The following is a 21,176-nucleotide window of genomic DNA, read 5'->3' on the forward strand; positions in this document are numbered from 1 at the left end:
TCGTTCGGTTCTACCGGTAACGGTGCTAAGTTATGAATTGCTCTCTGTAGGACTCCTGACGAAGTTTTGATCTCTGCTATTCTTATTAGACCATCTCGACCTTTTATCCCCTTTATGATTCGCCCCAATCTCCACTACAGAACGGGAATATTGTCTTCTTTGATAGCCACCAGCATTCCAGGTTTCACGTTTTCGCAGCTCTGTTTCCATTTTTGACGCTGTTGCAGTTCCGACAAATATTCGCTTGACCATCTTTGCCAGAATCTATTCTTTATGTCGTTGATTTCCTTCCATCTTTGCGGTAAATTTGCCTTTACTGCTTGGGCGTGTACATCAACTGGGTTCGTTAGTGGTTCCCCAATTAAGAAATGGCCTGGAGTTAATGCCGTAAGGTCTCCGGCCTCGGATGATAGAGGTGTCAGTGGCCTTGAATTCAAAATAGCCTCGACTTCGATTATTAAAGTTGCCATTTCTTCATACGTAAGTTTTGCTGGGGACGTGTTTCTGATTAAAAAGTGTTTGGCAGATTTTACTGCCGCCTCCCACAGGCCACCGAAATGAGGCGATCTTGGTGGAATAAAATGAAAATCAATACCCTTGGGTGTGCAAAAATTGATCAGTTGTTCTTGGGATTGTTCCCTGTATATGCTTTCGTTTAATTCTGCTAGTTGATTTTTGGCGCCCACAAAGTTAGTTGCATTGTCGCAATATAGATTTCGACAATGTCCTCTACGCCCAATGAAACGTTTCAGCGCATTGATGAAGGCTTCTGTCGTTAGATTCGTCACTAGTTCCAGGTGCACCGCCTTTGTTGCAAAGCAACAAAAAACAGCAAGGTACGCCTTTTGCGGACGATTGCTTCTCCCCTTAAAGTGAATCCATAGAGGGCCGGCGAAGTCGATACCAGTATTCGTGAATGGTCTGGCTGGTTGTACTCGATGGGCGGGCAGGTTTCCCATGAGCTGCGTCATGAGTTTTGGTTTCGCCCTTGCGCATTTCATACAGCTCTGCACGATAGATCTGATGGCTGCTTTGCCCTTGATAGGCCAAAATCGTTGTCTCGCTATTGCCAATAAGGCTTGTGGTCCGGCGTGAAGATGCTTATGATGCAGATCATTTAAAATCAATCGAGTTACGTAATGGCCGTAAGGAAGAACGATCGGGTGTTTGGTATCATAGGTTAAATTTGAAGCTTCAAGCCGACCGCCGACTCTCAAAAGTCCGAATTCGTCTAAGAATGGATGCAGACTGCTCAATGGATCGCTGTTGTTTAATTGCTTGTTACATGTTAGTTGCTGCATAGATTCTCGATACACATCCAATTGAGCTTCCTTTACTATTACTCGCAAGGCTTCCTCCATTTCGCTTGCAGTTAAGAGCGATTTTTCTCGTTCCTTGTGGTTCGTTGTTCGTGCATTCCTAACGAACCGTAGCACATGTGCCATTATGCGTTGCAGTCGTTGAAAAGAGTTTTGATGGTCGATTTGATTGATAAGGGAAATTGAGTCCTTCACCATGGCCAATACCATTTTTGAACGTTTTTTCTCCAAGGTGGTATCTACACTATGAAACCTTTCCGGCCAGCACTCTTCAGTCCCATGAAGAAATATAGGCCCATAGAACCAGAGGGCATAATTCTGCAGTTTTCCTGGAGCGATACCTCTCGATACCAAATCTGCTGGATTCTCCTTCGAATGTATGTGCCTCCATTGTTTGGGTGAGGATTTTTGTTGTATAGCAGCGACTCGATTAGCCACGAACGTATAAAATGACGATGCTTCTGCATTGATCCAATTTAGGACAATTTCGGAGTCGGTCCAGTAAAAGCAATTATAGTCTGGAATTTCTATGTCCCGTTTAAGCCGATGAACGAGTTCAGTTGCTAGCCTTGCTGCACACAATTCCAATCTTGGTAGGGTCACTCGTTTTAATGGTGCCACCTTCGACTTTGCACATAAAAGACGAACTGTGCGAACCCCATCTGACTGAATAGCTCGTAAATATACCGCTGCACCATACGCCTTTTCCGAAGCGTCCGAAAAGACATGTAACTGTATTTTTTCAGGTACCTTCCCTCCAAATATGTGACGAGGTACCTTAATTTGATTCAGCCCCTGCAAGTCATTATAATATCTTGACCATTCCGCCTGTAGTTCTAAAGGAATTTCTTCATCCCAACCTATTTTGAGACTCCACAGCCTTTGAAGGAAGATTTTAGCAGTAACTGTAACTGGTGCCATCAATCCTAGCGGATCGAACAGATGAGCGATATCGGATAGCGCTGATCTCTTTGTTACTTTCTTAGATTCCGTGTATGGGCATCTAATTTGAAATTCATCTGTCTTAGGAGTCCAAGCTAATCCCAGTGTCTTCACGTTTTCCTCCCTTTCTTGGGTTATGTCCAGTTGGAGTGCCTGATCTTCAACAGGAATGTTGTTTAAAAGATTATTGTTGTTTGCACACCACTTTCGAAGCTTAAAGCCGGCTGATTGCAAGATTGTGCGAAGTTGATGTTGCGTCTCAATAGCTTCTGTCAAGGTGTTTGCACCTGACATCACATCGTCCATATAAAAATCCCGTCTTAATGCAGTCGAACCGGATGGGTATTTGTGCGTTGTCTGTGATGACAATTCTTGTAGGCATTTGGTGGCTAGATATGGTGCAGAGGAAGTACCATATGTGACCGTGTTCAGCTGATAACATCTTATAGGTTCATTAGGCTCATTTCGCCATAGAATTAGTGGAAATCTCTTGTCTTCCTCCGACACCTGGACTTGTCGATACATCTTTTCGATGTCAGCAGTAAAAACAAAGCAAGGCAGCCGAAATCGTACAAGAATGGTAAATAATTCGGATTGGATGGTAGGGCCTGTAGCAAGTACATCGTTCAAACTGTATCCAGAAGAGGTTTCCGAAGAGGCGTCAAAAACTACTCTAAGTTTAGTGGTGGTGCTCTCTGGCTTCAGAACGCTATGATGGGGAAGAAAGTAATGAAGACTCGGAATACTTCCTTCATCTATTTCCGTCATATGTCCCAGTTGCTTGTATTCGTCCATAAATTCATTGTACTGTTTGCGTAGTTCTGGGTTTCGTGCTAATCTCCATTCTAATTTGAAAAGTCGCCTCTCCGCATTGCCCCTAGATTTGCCGAGTTTTGCTGGATCCACCTTGAAAGGCAGTTTCACAATGAAACGTCCATTGTTCGTTCGTTTCATGGTTTGAGCAAAATGATTTTCACACTTTATTTCTTGTGTTGTCATCGCAAGGTTCTCTGTAGATTCTGGTTCCTCCAATTTCCAAAAACGCTCTATCTGCTCGCTGAGCTTGGAATCATCGGTGTTGAGGATGCCGCATGTAACCTCTTTCTGATAGGATGTTGCAACCCTTCCAGCAATTATCCAACCAAAGACCGTGTTTTGCAGCAGTGGCAGGTTCCTTGATAGCCGCATTTGCCCTGTAGCTAATAGTTCGTAGTAGATGTCAGCTCCGAGAAGTAGATCAATACGCCATTCCCGGTCAAAATGAGGATCGGCAAGCTGAATGTTGCCGGGTATGGCCCAATTCCTTGAATTCAGACCTTGCGATGGTTGAGAGGATGTTATATGTGGTAAAACTATAGCGTCTATCTTCCGTGCAAACGTAGTGATTCTTGATTGCAATGACAATGTTACCTTCTGTTGCGATTGTTGCGACGCTCCACCCAGACCACGAATGTGTATATGGTAACTAGTTGGTTGTAGTCCAAGCTTTCTCACAGCCGTTTCTGTAATTATGTTTATTTGGGAGCCACTATCCAGCAGAGCTCTCATTTCTATCGACTTGCCCTTTTGGTTTGTCACCTTGATGAGTGCAGTAGCTAATAGAACAAAAGGTCCCTCTGATGCTGATATTTCCGTTGATAATGCAATAGAATGGTTGACATTTGTAGAACCCTTGTCCTTTACAATACTTGATACTTGACCTTGCTTGGTGGCGTTGGCTGTTGTTTGAATTGCGGTGATAGAGGGCGTTGTTTTGTCTTGATTGTTGGGGTCCATATGTAGTAGAGTGTTGTGCTTCTTTCCACATTTAAGACAACTTCCTGCGCTGCATTGTGCACTTCGATGTCCTTCCCGTAGGCAGTTCAAACATAGCCTCAGCTGCTTGATTTTGGCTACTCGATCCCAGATGGACAATTGTTTAAAGGCTTCACATGTGTAGATTCGATGGCTTCCCTTGCAGTTTTTGCACTGTAAAGATTGACTGTCCTTGGTGGATATTAAAGCCGAGGTTCGGTTTGTAGGTTTGTTTTGAGTCGTACTCCTCTTGTCGCTACACAAGGCCTCTAAAGACTGAAAGCGTCTTTCCAAAAACGCGAGAAATGCATCAACCGGCTGCAGTTCTCGTGGTGAAGTCAAAGTTTGTTCGTATAAGGCGTGCGTAACCTTGTCTAACTTCTTCAGTAAAATATGTAATAAAATGGGATCCCAACTAGCTATATTGATATTAAAGTTCTTGAGTCCTGCTAGACATTCCTTCGTAATGTCATGAAGTTTTTTCAAAGCACTGGGGGAATCCGAAGTAATCATCGGCTGTTGTGTGAGCCTATCCAATAGTGTGGCTACCCTCAATCGTTGATTGCTGTAGCGGTTTGTTAGCGCTGTCCATGCAATGTCATAATTTTCGTCAGTGATGGGCAGATGACGTATAAGTCGCTCTGCTTCACCCTTTAGATTGGTCTTCAAATACCACATTTTCTGAGCATTTCCCAATTGCTGCTCGTGGATCATCTGGCGGAATAAGTCGTGGAAGGATTGCCATTGTGCATAATCGCCGTCAAAGGCAGGAATTGTCACGTGTGGCAAGTTGATGCTTGGAAAGGCCCTTGTAGCGGTAGCTATGCTAGGCTCTAGCCTTGAACGGCATTCAGCGAGAAATATTAAAGTGTCTTGAATTCGCTCTTCGAGGTTGAGAAAATTCTCCTCGTTGTACCCTAACTCATTTGGATCGCTGGAATATTGCCATATATTCTGATGGCCTTGACGCAACTCTTCCCAGTACTTTGATAAAGTAGCTGTCTTCAATTCGTAGTATGATTTGGGTTGTGCCTGTTCAACTGTGTCGATGCCGCTAATAATGTTTTCCACAGCCCGTATCCTTGATTGCTGTTGCCTTATTAGTACCACGACATCGCTGGGAAGCTCGTTCTGAGCATTGTTTGCTGCCGTGGCGGCCTTTGTATCTAAAGCACCCGTGGCTGATTTACCCAAATCGATATTCAACTTGGACGTGCCTTCCAAACCCTGAAGGCGTTCCGCAATGTCCTCCTTGTACTTGGTGTACTCGCGCTGCATTGAAGAGAAATATTGTTTCTCGAAATATGGATGAGCTGGAAGATAATGCGCTAACTCTTCAAGCTCTTCATTTCTCTCCGAAAAGGCTGTCCAGAGATTTTCCAATTGTTCCAATCTCGTCGTGAGATATTCCCTTGTCTTACGAGCTACCGAATCTTTCCGGTAGTTACTCAAGAGACGCTGAATCTCCTGGCCCGTCACATCTTGTTGTTGAGTAAGATTATTAACTTTCTCAAGTATCGCCTCCATGATTGGCTAAGATAATTCCACAAGGTTATTAACTCGCCTCGTGTCCTTTTAATGTTGTGATCGGCCGATCACGTCGGGGTCACCAAAAAATGTCTCAATCCTGATAGGTCCATTCGGTGATACACCGGGTGAGTCTCTCTTCTTGATCAAGTGAAACACCTGCTCAAGTCAAAACCAAGTAAAGTTCGTTTTCAAGTCTGTCTGTATGTTCATTGGGTGAAACACCGAATGAGTCTGTCTTTTCTTAATTGGGTGAAACACCTAATCAAGTTCAGTCCAGTAGAGTATATTTCCAAATCTTCGAAGTCTCCAGCAGCCTCACTGGAGAAGAATAAAAGGCTTAGTTCTTCGGGACTTGAAAATACACTAAATTCTTTATTAATTGTTGTCGCTTAAATAGGTACAAAAGTGCTTACGCGCTAATATCAAAAAGTGTACAAAAATGCTTACTTGCTATGAGAAAAATTACAAATTGCTTACATGCTAAATATGCGTGCATGCGGAAAATATTCACCTTGGCTATGCAAATATTTTTTGCATGCACCGGATGCGCGTGCAGACGGTTTTTTTTACTGCAGCCTGAACACACATATAGATTTCATTGACACAGACATCCAAGATACGGCCCTTCAATAAAGATAACTTTAATCCAGTCGTGATCTACATTTTCTTCAGCTCACGGCGGATTTTTTTTGCGCAATTTCTCTAAGAATTAATATTTCATGAGTACATTTATGGAATACTTTACTTTCCTTATAGCGTGAGATAAGCCTCACATTTTGGTAGAATACCTGTAACAATTTAAAAAGTCTGGGAGAAATATTAGGGCGTCCACCACAGTCGAGGCGGCAGACGTGCCCCTTCTTGCCGAGAATTGAATGAAGAACAAACGGTTTTAACAAAGTCGATATAAAAAAGTCACAGACCCCAAAAATAATACTGGGATATCATTTTGCTAAGTAGTTTGTTACAATAATTCTACAAGGGGTCTCATTTATGGTACAAATTTTAATAGTGGATAGTACCACTTGTTTGAGGAAAATTGATCCCTGGAATAGGCATATCTTTAGTCAGAGTTATAGTATTTATCTTGAATAGTTTTAAAAAGTTTCACCTTCCCAAAAAAAAATACAATTTTCCACTCCCTCGATCATTTGATCCCAGATTTGATACCATTTTCGGAAACTACATGAAATTTCTTATAAATGGATATTTTTTTCAATTGCAAAATCGATTTTAATATTTTAATTTAAATTATTGTAACATAACAAAATCTGCTCAATTGCCCCATTATGTTAGTTATCAAATGGCATGTAAAAATGATTGGCTTAATTAAGGAAAATCGAGGAATATTACGCAATAGGTAGTACAACGAAGGAACCCATGCTCGAGTTGGTGATCAAAAGAATGCTCTGCTGTCCGAATTTCTGTGACGTGTAAAGTTGGTACTGAAATCGTATCTCTCGGGGAAGAATAAAATAAGCTTATTGAATATAATCGCTATCCCTTCACTGGCATTTGCATTTAGAATACTGCCGTGGATGAAAACCGATGTGGAAAGCGTACAGCGGTGAACACGAACTAATATGTCCGGGTCCCAAGTGCACTATCCAAACTCTGCCGTGGATTGAATGAATCTGCCTCGTGATGTTGGAGACAGGGATGAGGTTGACGTGACGGCACAACATCACCGCCAAGTCGACTTGCCGTGCGCTTTTTTTACAGCAAAGGGAAGGCGAATCCCTGGTATGCTGCTGTTTGTAAGGCGGACTGTGGACTCACTCCACTTAACTTGAAGGATCGATTTTTCAATCCTCTGAATGGGGTGACGTCAGATCAAGATCGGATCGATGAATGAAGACGAAGGCAATACACGGTAAACACGTGAATTGTGTTCGGCAGCCATTTGTCGGTTTGCATTTGTCGAACAGATAACTGTGTGCTAGGGAACTCTTTGCTGAGAGCGAGGGATTTATGTGTGTCAGTCCAAAATGGCGGGGTCGTCACCCGAGCTTATAAAAAGCTCATAATGAAAGAGCGAGTTTTGTAATATTATTTTCGAGAAAAACGGAAAGAAAAACATGTATATTCAGGTATATTGTGCACATTTTTGTTTCCTGTTTACCGTAAATTTATTTATTATATTTAAAAAATAAAAGTTTATCGTTAAAAATTGCTTATTTCTTTTAATATGTGTCACGTGTCAATACATGGTTCATTAAACGTTGGTCTCATCTTTCTACATTTTATAGTGGGAACATTAAAACGTAAATCTGTTATATTCTTATAATACGCTAGCATTTTGTCACCGCCATTGACTGCAAAACCATTCCTTATGATACCCTCGCATCTCAACATCAGCCATTGATAGCCGCCTTCTGAATGAAGCCACCAATAAAACAGCAAGAGGAGGAACGCACTGACTCGTCGCGAATTGAATGCTAGAATCAAGCTAAAAAGACGATGCACAAAATGATCTATGCATTGTACTTGGCTGTGAGAAGGTTCTCGTTCTCTTTGATAAAACACTGGCTAATTGGCAACGTTACATGAATGCGAACCGAAAAGCAAAGGAAGATCTTTATGATAAACTGGACACTCGTTGGCGCATGAACGAACATAGCACTCAAACGCTTCTGTTGCGTTAATGATAAGAATGTTGCTTTGCTCACCGATGGATGAGTTACGAAGGAAGGATAGCGGACTACTTCGACCAAATTTCCACTAAAGAAGTGGTTTGCCTCCACATCCGGAAGCACTGCCGACATTTTGAGCAATTTCACCTGTCAATGCCACATGTTGCCAGAGGAATTTCTGTCGTGGAATGTGGGCTTCTTCTTCTTATGGCAGCTTGCCTCTAGTTAGAGTTGTATTTTGTATGGGGCAGATTCAGAGCGCTGATTTCAGGTCATATGTATCTGTTCAGCGTACTGTGACATCCATAATCTAGACGACATGGGCGTTCATGTAGTAAACAGTTTTGCTGACTTTGGTCCGTACTTTGATAGTAATAATACGCTTCGATGCGCTAATGCTGCCTTCCGACGACGGAGGAAGTTTCTCGATGCTGTTTCATCTGCAATATGATGGGCGAATGGCCAAAGTGGTCGCGGTGGACAGGTTAGAACCATATCTAAATTACTCAGATGAGAATAGATCTCGGAGATTTTCATTCAAAACTGAGTGCCCGGTACAGGCTGGTAGACGCTATTTTCCTTGTTACAAAAATTATTTATTTGGAAAAGTTCGCCATGTTTTTCAACCAATTTGGCCCTCTGCACATATTATAGAAAAGAAGAAAGGACTCGATCATAACCTTTTATATTCGTATAAACAGACAACGATAAATATAATAATGGAGATCTTCCCACTAAGTTCTTTTTGACAGATTGGAGTTAAAAGGCGATTTCAAAGCAACACCATTTACCTTTCTCATGCCGGTGCTATATAGCAGCAGCATACGAGTAGTGACCACCAATGCTACTCGAAAAACCTCGAAGAACTCTGACTTAACGCAATCTTGATCAAAAAAATCCATAACAGAAAGCTTCCTTTAAAGCATTAGTGGGAGTCGAAACATATTTCAGCAAGCCGACAATGACGGTACGTAGGTATCTCTTAAAATGTCAGATTTACCGTGTCGAACCCTAGGACGCGCCTTACTAAAATCGAAGACAGTTTGAATCAAAGGACGGAAATTCACGACAATCGAGAAGCGAGTTCCTGGCTCCGCGCAATCGGATTGGTATACTATTTAAGGTTTTGTGCAAAAGCAAAACCGTATTAAAATCGGTTGCCTGTCTGGCTGTCTCCTTTTCAGGCGGAAAGCGCTACGCCTATTACGACGAAATTTGGTGAATATATGCTGACTTTTAAATCCCACGCAAGCAGTAAATGGCGTTATTTTTGTGTAGTCGAGGAATTTCCTTTATACAAGCGCGGAGGGAGTAATTTTTCTACGAATATGGCTATGTGGGGTATCATATGAAAGGTCTCGATTAGCCTTGACGAAGGGATTTGCAGTCAATGCGAAGTGTAGGAGCGAGGGGATAAAAATAGGCGTAATTTTCAAAAATTTCAAAATACACCAAATTTTGTTCCCTGTTCAAATAAGGTTAATAATAGTATATTAATCTATCTCAGAAATTTATTGGGGTACACACCATAAATTTTACCTAAATGTTACCAAATTTCCGGTTTCTGACTTGTTTTATTACATATTACATATTAATTTTATATTTAGTTAGTTCAAGTTGGGCGTTGTTAATACTTCCAACTTTACTAATAAATGACTATAGACTTAGAGCCTTGAACATCGGAGCACAGCACCTGTGTTAAAGTATTCCGCGGAAAATATTCCCACAAATCAATTTTATGGGACCGGGACAATTTATTGGCACGTACTTGAATTCTCTATTTGTCTGGCTTAGAAGAAAATTCTTATCAGAAACGCTAGAATTGCGCTTCATTTATTCTTTGGAAAGTGAAAGGATAGAGAGGAGCAAACTCTCAAGGTAAGCACTATTGGAAGAAATATATTTTCTGCCTAGAGCATTGCTCCGTCTAGCGCCTGTCAATGATAAATTGAGTGCGGATCTCTGAAAGGGAGAGCTTTTCCTTCCCCCAGGCCAATTATGTTTGATTGTATAATATCAAGCATATCTTTAAATGCTTGAATGAGTTTTTCCGTGTAAGGATTGATTGAGATTTTCGATTTTTCCCTTTTAGAAAATCGTGTAGAATAAGGTGCGAAAAATGGGTTGAACAGTTCTTATATAGGGAAGTCAGCTTTGTACAAAGTAGCCAAATTTTCACTCCTTCACGTCTTTTTTCGAAGGATACGTTGAAAATAAATAGAATTATTTGGGCTTCTTAAACGGTCCAGGAAACAAAAAGGCGACAATTAATGAGGAGTCAAAACGATGTAAAATAGTATGAATGGAGTCTCCTTCTCTATCAGGAAGGTTGAGCTTTACAAATGCGAAAATTAAATCAATGAGTGTATTAACCATACACACAACATTTTTGTAAAATCACTGACCTGAACTAGGACAAAGGAAAAAATTCAAAACCCAGGGTTCCACTTCGGTTGTAAACGAACAGTGTATATAGGAGTAAAAAGCTCGAAATCAATTCTAATCATTCTACTCATCAAAAAAGTAATGTGTCAGTTCCTCCGATAGTGGTTCCCGTCAGCGTCGTCGGCCAATGCCATGGCCATCTGCGCAAAAGTTTCAAGTAAACGGCACTCAATGGCCATTTGTCTAGTGCAAAAAGCGCAAACTGTTTTCAATCAAATGAGTGTCAATCTGACACTCATTTGATTGACTGCGCTTTTTGATTATGAGATTTTACGGAGGCCTGGTGGACATGTAATAGTATACATACAATAAATAAGATGGTTTTGGGTTTTCTAGACATGTAATATTTGACTTCCAAAAACATTTTCTACGAATCTTGCAGGTTTCAAAGAGCAAGTGTTAAGTTGGCAGAAATCATTTTGACAATTAATTTTCAAAAAAAAAAATCATGTTAGACTCTGATAGTTAATAATAAAACAAGTCGAGAAACCGGGAGATTGGCGGTTCAGGTACGAAAGGTTTTGTTGATTTTTCACTTAATAATATTCGGGTACACGATGGTTTCATTTCTACATAGCTCGTAGTGTTCATACTTCGAAAGTACTCTTCTCTTAGAAAGTACCAATTTGACACAAAAAACAACTTTGACCTACTGTAATTTTGTTAATAATAGTCGGGTTTCAACCAAACTTTGCAGTAGGCTGCTCCATATTAAAGCCTACATTAAAGCTTTTTACGAGTCTATAATTACTAATATACTATTATCAACTTGATTTTAGTAGATATCCATATGAACGGTATTTCCAAGCCTAGACGTCATATATGGTCGTTATCATGATTCTTTTCAAGATTTTTCTGGTGGGTAGTTTCTGAACATAGCCACTTAATTTAAGTGACCCCTTCATGACCCCCTTGTTCGTTTTGCAATTGGCTGCAAAACTCAGACTTGAATTGGAAAGCACTAATCAACACCTTTTACTTGATGTTCCCAAATGACTATATTCCATGATAAAAAATGTACACGACTCTTTTGCATATATGGCGACGATTCCTTAAGTTCCACATAGAACAATTTAACGAACTACTTGCGTGGTCGTTCATAGTTTCCACCACAGTTAGATACTAGACAGCTGCCTCACTCCCCCTTGCCCCTTGAGGAGCAAGGTCAAGGGGGGAAATCAGTGCGAGTACACACGATTTCAAATTGTTTTGCCCTTGAGCATGAGCGAGATGTACCGAAAACCCGATCAGCTGTGTTTGACATACCGCCCGGACTTGCCAATGTATTGGTGAGATTGGCAAGTTTTTGCTTATGTATAAGTGAATACGTGAAACAACTTTTTGCTATATGGGTGAGCACGCCGTAGTACCAGAATAGCAAAAGCTCACCGATCTCTCCCTTACCAATACGATTTGACGAAGATTATGCCTTTTCCTTGTTTAGCGTCTCTGATGTGTACAGATAAGCTTCTGCAAGCACATTTGCAAGTGGGGTCATTTTTGTAAGGGTACTGCCTATAGTAGGTCTACTGTGGTTCCCACCTTCCTTAGTGTCAATCGGTATGACCGTTTCTGAAAAACTGCTTGTGACAAACAGAGCGGTTGTGTAAAGAAGTGGGCATGGACATTTGGGGTGGTGTCTACAAGAAAAAAATGTCGAAAGTTAAGAGCAAACGTTCTCCATTAGCCGCCCTCTGGCCCTAACCTGCGTAATGAAATTGTAACAAATATTTTCGCACAAAACGTGAGTACCTTCCCATTGGCGAGATAGAAACGAAGTGGTAAGTGAGGAGGAGGTCCTAGAATCCGCACAAAAAAAAAATAGTTGGGAACAAGGCGGCTTGGATGGCATCCGCAATAAAGCGGTCAGGGCAGCAGTCAAAGTAGCGCCAAATATGTTTATCAAGGCATTTACCGCCAGCTTTAAAGGAAGGGCATTTCCTAAACATTGGAAGAAGCAGAAACTAATGCTAATCCCCAAGCAAAACAAACTTGTGGAAGAAGCTTCATCCTACAAGCTTATGCCTTCTAAATAATACTGGTAAAATATTCGAATAGATAATCTATAACAGATTACTTCCAACTGTCGAAAATGAAAGTGGTATCTCTGAGAATCAATTCGAATTTCGAAGGTTGAAGTCCACGACTGAGGCAGTTAACCTGGTAGCTAACACAGTTAAGGTCGCAGTTAATAAGAATGGATGCTGTGCTGTGATCACGCTCGATGTGAAGAATGCCTTCAATTCCGCTAGATGGAGCAAAGTATTTGAGTCTCTAAACAACCTAGATACCTGATGCATACCGTCGCCAACTTCTTAATTGATAGGCTTTTGTGCTGAGATGAGAAATGAAATCACATCGAACGACATGCGAAGTCCAACAACGGATCGCTCTTGTGGATTATTATGTATAATGATGCAAGACCTTCCATTGAATTCATGGGTGACATTGATATGACGGTTGTTGCGCGTCTCCTCGAAGAAGTCGAGTTTTATGCAAATGAAACGATCTATGAGGTTAAATTCTATTGTAATATTCTAGTGATCTATTGCTTGTAGAACATAAGACGTAAGTAGTTCTCATTACCATGCGGAGACATTGCCCGCCCATGAAAATCAAAGCAAATAACAAACAATACATTAGAAGCTTGTAGTAGTTAGGCGTAATGGTTGACCAGAGGCTGAATTTCAAATCACATGCTGAGTGTGCAGCAACGAAGGTGTACCATACCGGAGCACCGATTACGATAATGCTCCCAAATACAGGAAGCCTAAGGCGGAGCCGCCGACTCTTTATTTTGAGGATGTCAGTTCGATCCTATTATCTGGAACCCCCAGTTATGTGCTCCGAGAAAAATTGGAGCTGCATATCACATAAGTGCACTCCGAACATGTTACGCTTACCGAAAAATTTCCGATGAAGCAGCCTGCGTGATAGCAGGAATGATCCCGATTGATATTCTAGCGAGAGAAGGACAACGCTTCACGATCGAGCGTATCTTAGCTCGGCGAGAGCTAGCACGGACTGAAATTATCCATGAATGGCAGGAGAGGTGGGATGAGTCAGAAAAAGGTCACTGAGCCTACAGAATCATGGAGAGAGTGGGCACGGAGGTTGCCCAAAGTGCCTGAACATAGTGGAGGAACACATTTTATTTCACTTCCCGAGACTCGCAACTCAGAGGGCTGAAGTGGAAGCTACAACCGGGGAACACTTTAAAACTAAAAAATCATGCGTTATATGTTGAAGTCGAAGATGATATGGGTTCAGGTCGAAAAGGTAATAACAGCATCCATACGAAGCTTAGCCAGGAAGAATTCTTCCGGAAGAATAAGCAACAGAGAAGCAAGAACGTGAACACGAGTGCAGGATAAATCCTGATTCAGCCCCGCAATGTAATATCATAATAATACCATATGGGAATCCCACGGAGAAAGTGCAAGGAGGAGGATGTGGTTTCAGTAGGAAGGAGTCCAACATAACCGTATGACAGGATCCAGTGGTAGCATTTGAAGGTTTGCACCTTCCATTGACAAAAAAACAGACAGACAGACAGCCGAAAATGTAGACATATAGACAGTAAACTGATTTTAGTAAGGTTTTGTTTCCAACAAAAACTTGAAAACACAAAATTCATTAACATTCTAATGTTCATAAGCCTTGAGGAGAAATTTTATTCATTGAAATAATGTCTTGGTAAGAGTGTAATGGAGAAGAATATGTATGGCTTGGTACGAACGGTTACTAATATATGTTTAAAGTTAAAACACATCCGCTGGGCATTCCCTTATCTGCAGGAAGGGAATAGGGTCGTGCGGGGTATCAAATGAAAGAGCTCACTACCTTTTCCTATTACCTGCAAAAAATGTAGATAGACAGAATAGTTTTATGTAGCAGAACTAAAGCTGGTTCATGTGAAGAAAATAATTTGAAATCCCTAGTGCTTCGCCAATACGGTTACGGACGTAGACACTTTATCTTAGAGGCTACCTAGTTTTATCAGGTTTACTGTCAATGGTACCATTAATACAACAATAGAATTTCATCTTTTTCGTAAATATTTTTCTATTTGATATCGCATTTTACCCATAAATTGACGGGTATCGTTATACGTACAAAACAAGATACAACCTCCTTTTTAACTTAATTTTCACTAGTTACGGACATACTATAAACTCCACTCCTAGAAGCTACTTCACGTCTGTTTGAACGAAACCAAAGTTAAAAAGTCAAATATTTATATCATTATAAGACCAAACATTCGAGAGTCCTTTCCGTATATTATGCAAACTCATTATGCTTCTCATAACAAAGCGTGGAAGTCGAAAGCTTGTCGTTTTGTCAGTGAAATCATCTCGTTCCTCCGTAAATTATTCACATTAACCCATGCTGAGCTAGGCGGAGAAGCCTTTAGAATGAAGAAATCACCAAGCAAACGGAAGACCTCATAATGGATTTTTGTTTGTGTGTATGCTTTGCATTTATTGCTACTTAAATTCTACAGCTCCCTGGGAGTCTGCTGTGGAACTATATTGTCGGTTTATGGAAGCCTACAATTTACCCACAGATGTTTAGGCTTTTACCTAATGATGCGACGTTTTACAAGGTAGATAGTCACTTTTCCAGTTTCCCAGAAAAGGATGTCAAGTTCTGTAAATTTCACGCTTTAATGCATTTATGAAGCCTATTAAAAATTGGTTGAAAGTTTGCTGGTATGTTTTTTCGTAGGATGTCTGTTGTTGTTGTTCATTTTCGGTCCTTGTATAAATAAATGAGACTTTCAGATAGGCTTGCCTTTGTAATAACCTTCCAATTAATTATCATTACTTTCATCCATTCTGTATGCTTCATCAACCATAAATATTAAAATACTCATCGGATCATTTGAATATATCGTCCGTGCCAAAAGGATAATTCGGAATCGAAAGTGAAATCAGAAAGTTCAACTGATATAATTATCCAGCCTATTCTTGCTTGGTAGAGTTTGTACAGTGTTTCCGTAGATGAAACAGAGTAAATGGTTTTATTCTGGTAGTGGAAGTCTTTGGAAGACATTAAACATACTGGCTTTTATTATATCTGATTGATAAAAAAACCTGACCTCTTTTGAAAAACCTATTCTTTCTAATGATCTGATTTTTAATTTTGAAGAGTTTGGCCCTTTATCACCCTCACTTTGTTTTCGTTTTTTAACGAACAGCATTAGTATATTATCCGTATAATCCTCCACCATTACCTCTTCTGAACCTGTAACTACTTTCGAGAAATATATGACGGTATCACCCTTACCGGGAATCTGGTCATCAGCCCTCGCTTTGTCAGTAGATGTTCTGCCACTTTCAAAATCATATTCTAAAGATTCTTCGCCATAGGATTAAACTATCGAGACATTTCCTACTTTGGAAATACAAACATTAGTAGGTTTGTTCTAAGTTTAGTAGTTAACTTAAGAGTCTATAATCTCCCTCAACTCCAAATATATAAATAAAGAGTTAGCAAATTACGAAAATTTAGAAAATATTTGTTAATTTTCTGCCATTCTACTGTTACAAACTTGGTTCGGGTTGTGATGAATTGAACGCATTATGATTGAGCCCAAACTGCTCGAGGCATTGTACTGATATGGATGTACGTAGCGCTTTGGATCTAGCTGGCAGTTGCAGTGTCTCATATGGTCAAACGATGGGTTGGGACGGCTAAGTTCATTGATCTGCTGACGGTAGAATTAGACCATTCTTGGTTTTTGTTTCAGGTAGATGGATGGCTTTTAAATTGCGAAAAGTTTAACTAATGTCAACAAAGTGAGGAGATTGTTTTCTGGATTCGAAAGGAGGTGGACGTGGAATGAAATTAAGGAGTTTCATGGAGTGAAGGGTGGATAGATATGAATAATCCGTTCAGACAATGAAAGATAATTCAAATTGGATATTTTGTGTTCATCTTGTATGACAAATACCCTATTTATGTCTTCCCATTCACGTACACCTTCAATTCAAAATATTCCTTGATATACATATATATTTCTAAACTGCAACTCCGCCGTCCATATGGGTTCACCTTATAAAAAAATTATACCCCCCTACACATGTATGGGGAGTCCCCCTTAAACTCTACAAAAAATGGCGCTACTTGCTGTATGTAAAGGGATTCACAGACCACATGCCCTCACCAAATTTCGTGACAGACAGACAGACAGTCACGCATCGAATCGATTTTAATAAGGTTTGGTTTCACACAAATCCTTAATGAAAAGGGATTTTGTATGATAGTATGAAGTTGGAACAAATAGATTCGCCATCAAAAGTTGGAACATTCACTAGCAACTTGGTGACTTGCGTCTAATTTCTGAATATAACAGGAATACCTAAAAGCTGCTAGCAAATAACTCAATCGAACCAGACCGAACGAGAGTCCTAGAACATAAAAAGAAGCCTTAGATTTAGGAGATTTAGGTACAATATCTATAGTTAACAATATCACGGAAACTACAATCACACTCTCGATTTCCAGAGCCGTACATAACGACGAAATCTATGAGGGATACCATGACCGTTTGGTTGTGGATAAAATCTGGCTCAATAAGTTACGGTGGGCGGGTCACTTAATCCATATGAATGAGGATGATCCAGTTCGAAAAATCTATAAAGGCAATTCTATGGTAGAAAAAGAAGACGAGGAAGACTCTGCCTGAGATGAAGTGACGGCGTAGGTCAGGACGCCAGACAGCTTTTAGGGATATCGAATTGGTGGACCTTTGCGCAAAACTGGGATGTCTGGAGTTCTTTATTAAGGCAGGCCAATCCGGATACCGGTTGTTGCGCTGTTGATGATGATGATACATAAATCCCTCGGCCTTAGCAAAGAACTCCCTGGAAGCAAGCATTGGTTGGACAAATGGGGATCAATAAATAACTACCAGAGGGAATTCATGTGTTTACCGTGCATTTCCTTTAACTTCACCCAACTCAGGGTAATAAAGAATCGATCCTTCAAGTTAAGTGATGTCATCACAGAATCTATCTTACAAACAGCTGGATACAAGGGACTTGGATGCTCTTTGTTGTAAAAATAAACGCGCAGCAGATTGACTATTGCGACGCATCGTCAACGGCGCCCGCCGCTCCACGGCAGAATTTGGATGAGCCATTCAAAATTCGTAGAGTGTAGTCCGCCTTCGTCGCTCGACTGTCATCCACGGCAATATTTAATCTGAGATTTTTAGAAGCTATATACAATTTCTTATAAATGGATAGATTATTACCACTTCGAAGCTATATGTAATTGTGTATTCTGGGATTAAACAATTCAGGGAGGGGAAAATTATAAATTTGTTGAGAATGCCAAGTAGGGTCAAGAACACTATTCACGAAAAACGCTATAACTCTGTAACGCTAAAAAGTTGGGTGCCCGTTCCCTGGACAATTTTTCCTTAAATAATTTATCGATTTCCCCGCAGTTTCCCGGGAAACTCGTATATAACAAAGGGCATCTGCGGAGTCATGGTGGTAATCCAATAGAGCCTATATCAGCAGCGTCTGAGGCAAAATAGCATCGCACGAACCTATGCTCCGTCGTGTATTCTGCCTTCTTGTTAGCAGCATGCTGTCCCGAATTTTCCGAATGTAAATTTTATAAATTTTATTTACAGTTTAATTTTGCAGGTTGCCAGATCCTGTCGCGAATTCAGCGTACCGCTTATAAAGCAGAAAAAGTATTGCGTATGACATGAGAAGGGTTGAAGTGTCCTAAAGAAAACATTTCAAACAAGGCGCTTCAGTGGACTTTCAATTCAGTGTGGGTGGACTTGAAAAACAAACTTTCGCCACTTGTCTCTTTATAACTTTGCTTTCGCGATTGACCGCAATCAATCCAGACGGTCATTATGGCTTACCCAAAGATTTAGTTTACTCCGCGTAATTATAACTCGGGAATCGATAAAGCTGTTTAGGTTATATATGTAGTATCTATAAAATAGCTACCTTTCCTCATGCATTTCTTTCGTTAATTTTGCAATAAGCTTTTTTATGGCTTTTACTTAGTGCTCAACTTTCAACCCTAAGGCAGATTGTACCACACTCCCAAAATTTCTAACAAAAGAAAATACACAACCTTATATATTTGAAGCAATCCGCTTCTGCTTTCCCGACATCGGGGGGAAAGAAGAAGTATTGGGGTTTTGATCAATTCTCGGTACTTTGTTTGCAATACCTCATCCCGAAAAGTAACTTGTTGCCATTTAGTTAAATAAAATAAAAATAACTAATGCTGCTTTTCTCTGTACATATCCAAAAAAAAGTAGAAAATAAAATTCATATGTTGAAAACCATTAAATGTCCATATACATGCACAAAAGCTACCTACAAAACTAAACCGGGCAATCCAACATGAAGGTCATGGGGGCTTATGTACCGCCGTGTAGGCATAATCCCATGTTTCTATTCAGACACGTATTTATTTGGAGCCACAATCAGAGCCTCGCCGTGACTAGCATTCATACCAGCACTCATACCCGTAAAATAAATCTATCAACTTTGGTGCAACTATGGGGTACGGTGAAATGTTCAGCGCAACTCCTCGCTCGAGTGCACAAGGAGCTTTCGTGCGATATGAGCATAATCACAACCACCATGAAGATCCCACAAGGGCTGCAAACGCAAATAATCAGACCGAAGGCATATCCTCCAAGAATACTGCTAAAGCATATGCTCTCAGAGGGCCATCGCGGTTCCCATGGAACCAGATAATCTCCGGTGATGGTTCCTGGCAAGGGCCACTTCATATGAGTTCCATTGCAGACTCGACGCGATTCAATAGACTAATTGCAATCCAGGAGCAATTTTTACATTAAATTATAGACACAAATAGGAGATCTAACAAAAGTGGCAGAGCGAAACCTACGCCATACACAGCTGTCTTGCCGAAAATTTGTGGATTATCAAAGATACAAAAAGCAGATAGCCCACTGAAACATTGAAATATTGTATGTAGGTAGTCCCGTGTATCGGCGGTTAAAATCGGTTTACTGTCTACCTTGAGATTCGTGCACATGGTATCTAGGCCTCGAAATACTCTCCGTTACGTTTTTACTTAAATAATGTTAATAATAGTTCAGTATTATATTTTGAAAACTTACTGTGAGTCCCCCTTAATTTCATCCTAGATCCGTAAAATTTTGCAATACTGTAATTTCTAAGGGGAAGTTTGTTCGAAATTCTACTATTCTTAACAAAGTTCTAGTAGGTCAAACTTGCCGGTTTAGCGTTACTACCCCTTAGGGGATAAAATGCCAATATCACATCGAATATAGGGTATAATCAACGTAAATACATTACGAGCTACATAATATTGTTATCTAAAAGGTCAACAAAGCCTTTCATACCTGAAGCGCCGAGCTTCCGGTTTCCACCTTGTTTGGAAATAATAAGGCTTTGCGTAGTGTATGTAGTAGTAGTATGCTTATTCTGGTTCGGACCACCGATGGGGAGCCCACTATCACTCTGTAGATATCATAATAGAGGACTCTTTAAAAAATTCCTCAGATGACTACACGTGGCCCTAAAAGGACTTATATGTATGTAGGTAGGTTACCTTCTGCTAAATTCAACGAATTTTGTAGGTTTCTTGTATCTGGGACCCAAACTGCAGGTGTTTTTGGTGACGTTAGCAGTTCCTATTTGCGAAGCAAAAAAGAACGAAGCAGGCTGCTAATTGCGTTCATGCTGCTTCTAGCATCGAGTTCACGGGGACCCGAAAATTTGCCCTGCCTTCAACCAAAATGCAGTTCATTTCCCTAGGCTTTATCTGAGTGAGCACAAATAAAATTTAATAAACGGCTTTGAAGATACTACCGGGGTTTTTATGCCCAAGTGAGTGGAATGTCGGTAAAATGTAGTTTTCACCGTGCAATGGAGGCAAGTGAAATTCATGATAGTTACGAACCTGTCTAACTATTTAGGCTATTTTAAACACAAATGACAAACCGTTTGGATGGAGAACTTATAATAGAATTCCTTTGAAAAGCAGCCGGTCTCTCGGCAAACGAATAGCGCCGCTACACTCTTCTAACCTCTTTATTGACATTCAATTCACTGACGACCTTAACGATTATTAATAAGTCGGAATACGAAAATCTGGATGCTTCGGGTATAATGGTTTTGTGTTCATCTTGTGTGAGAAATTACCTATGCATAGGTTTCTATTGGTACAGAGCTAAAAATTCATATAAGCTCACTTTATCTGATGATGACATTATGCCCGTCTTAGATTGCTATAATTTCCCGTGAAATACAGAATTTTGACCTTCTATGACTTTGTTAACAATAGTTGGATTTCTTTCAAACTTTCCAATACTGTGTATTATATTACAACTTATAGCGGTACTAAATTATACTTCTGGGATGTAGTTAAGGGGGTTTTCAGTTAAATTTTTAACATATGGCATTACGCCATTATTAAGTTTATTTCAGCAAGTATCAGATTGGTATGTATTTTGAGGCCTATTTTAGGATTTTGT

General features: G+C 40.3%; 2 protein-coding genes across 2 annotated transcripts in view; both read right to left on the reverse strand.

Moving 5' to 3' along the window:
• Nucleotides 1-21,176, reverse strand: part of LOC119655796 (neuropeptide CCHamide-1 receptor-like) — a 725,610-nt gene that overhangs the window by 240,564 nt on the left and 463,870 nt on the right. The gene's annotated exons all lie outside the window — the stretch shown is intronic.
• LOC119653988 lies at nt 135-5,582 on the reverse strand. Its single transcript, XM_038059149.1, has one exon. The coding sequence runs from the start codon at nt 5,580-5,582 to the stop codon at nt 135-137; it is 5,448 nt and encodes a 1,815-aa protein (XP_037915077.1).

The sequence above is a fragment of the Hermetia illucens genome, chromosome 4 (genome assembly GCF_905115235.1).
Source record: "Hermetia illucens chromosome 4, iHerIll2.2.curated.20191125, whole genome shotgun sequence".
In the NCBI taxonomy this organism is placed as follows: domain Eukaryota; kingdom Metazoa; phylum Arthropoda; class Insecta; order Diptera; family Stratiomyidae; genus Hermetia; species Hermetia illucens.

Bases quoted from the DNA above. Each gene is read 5' to 3' on its own strand.
- LOC119653988 (XM_038059149.1), bottom strand. From the start codon at position 5,582: ATGGAGGCGATACTTGAGAAAGTTAATAATCTTACTCAACAACAAGAT.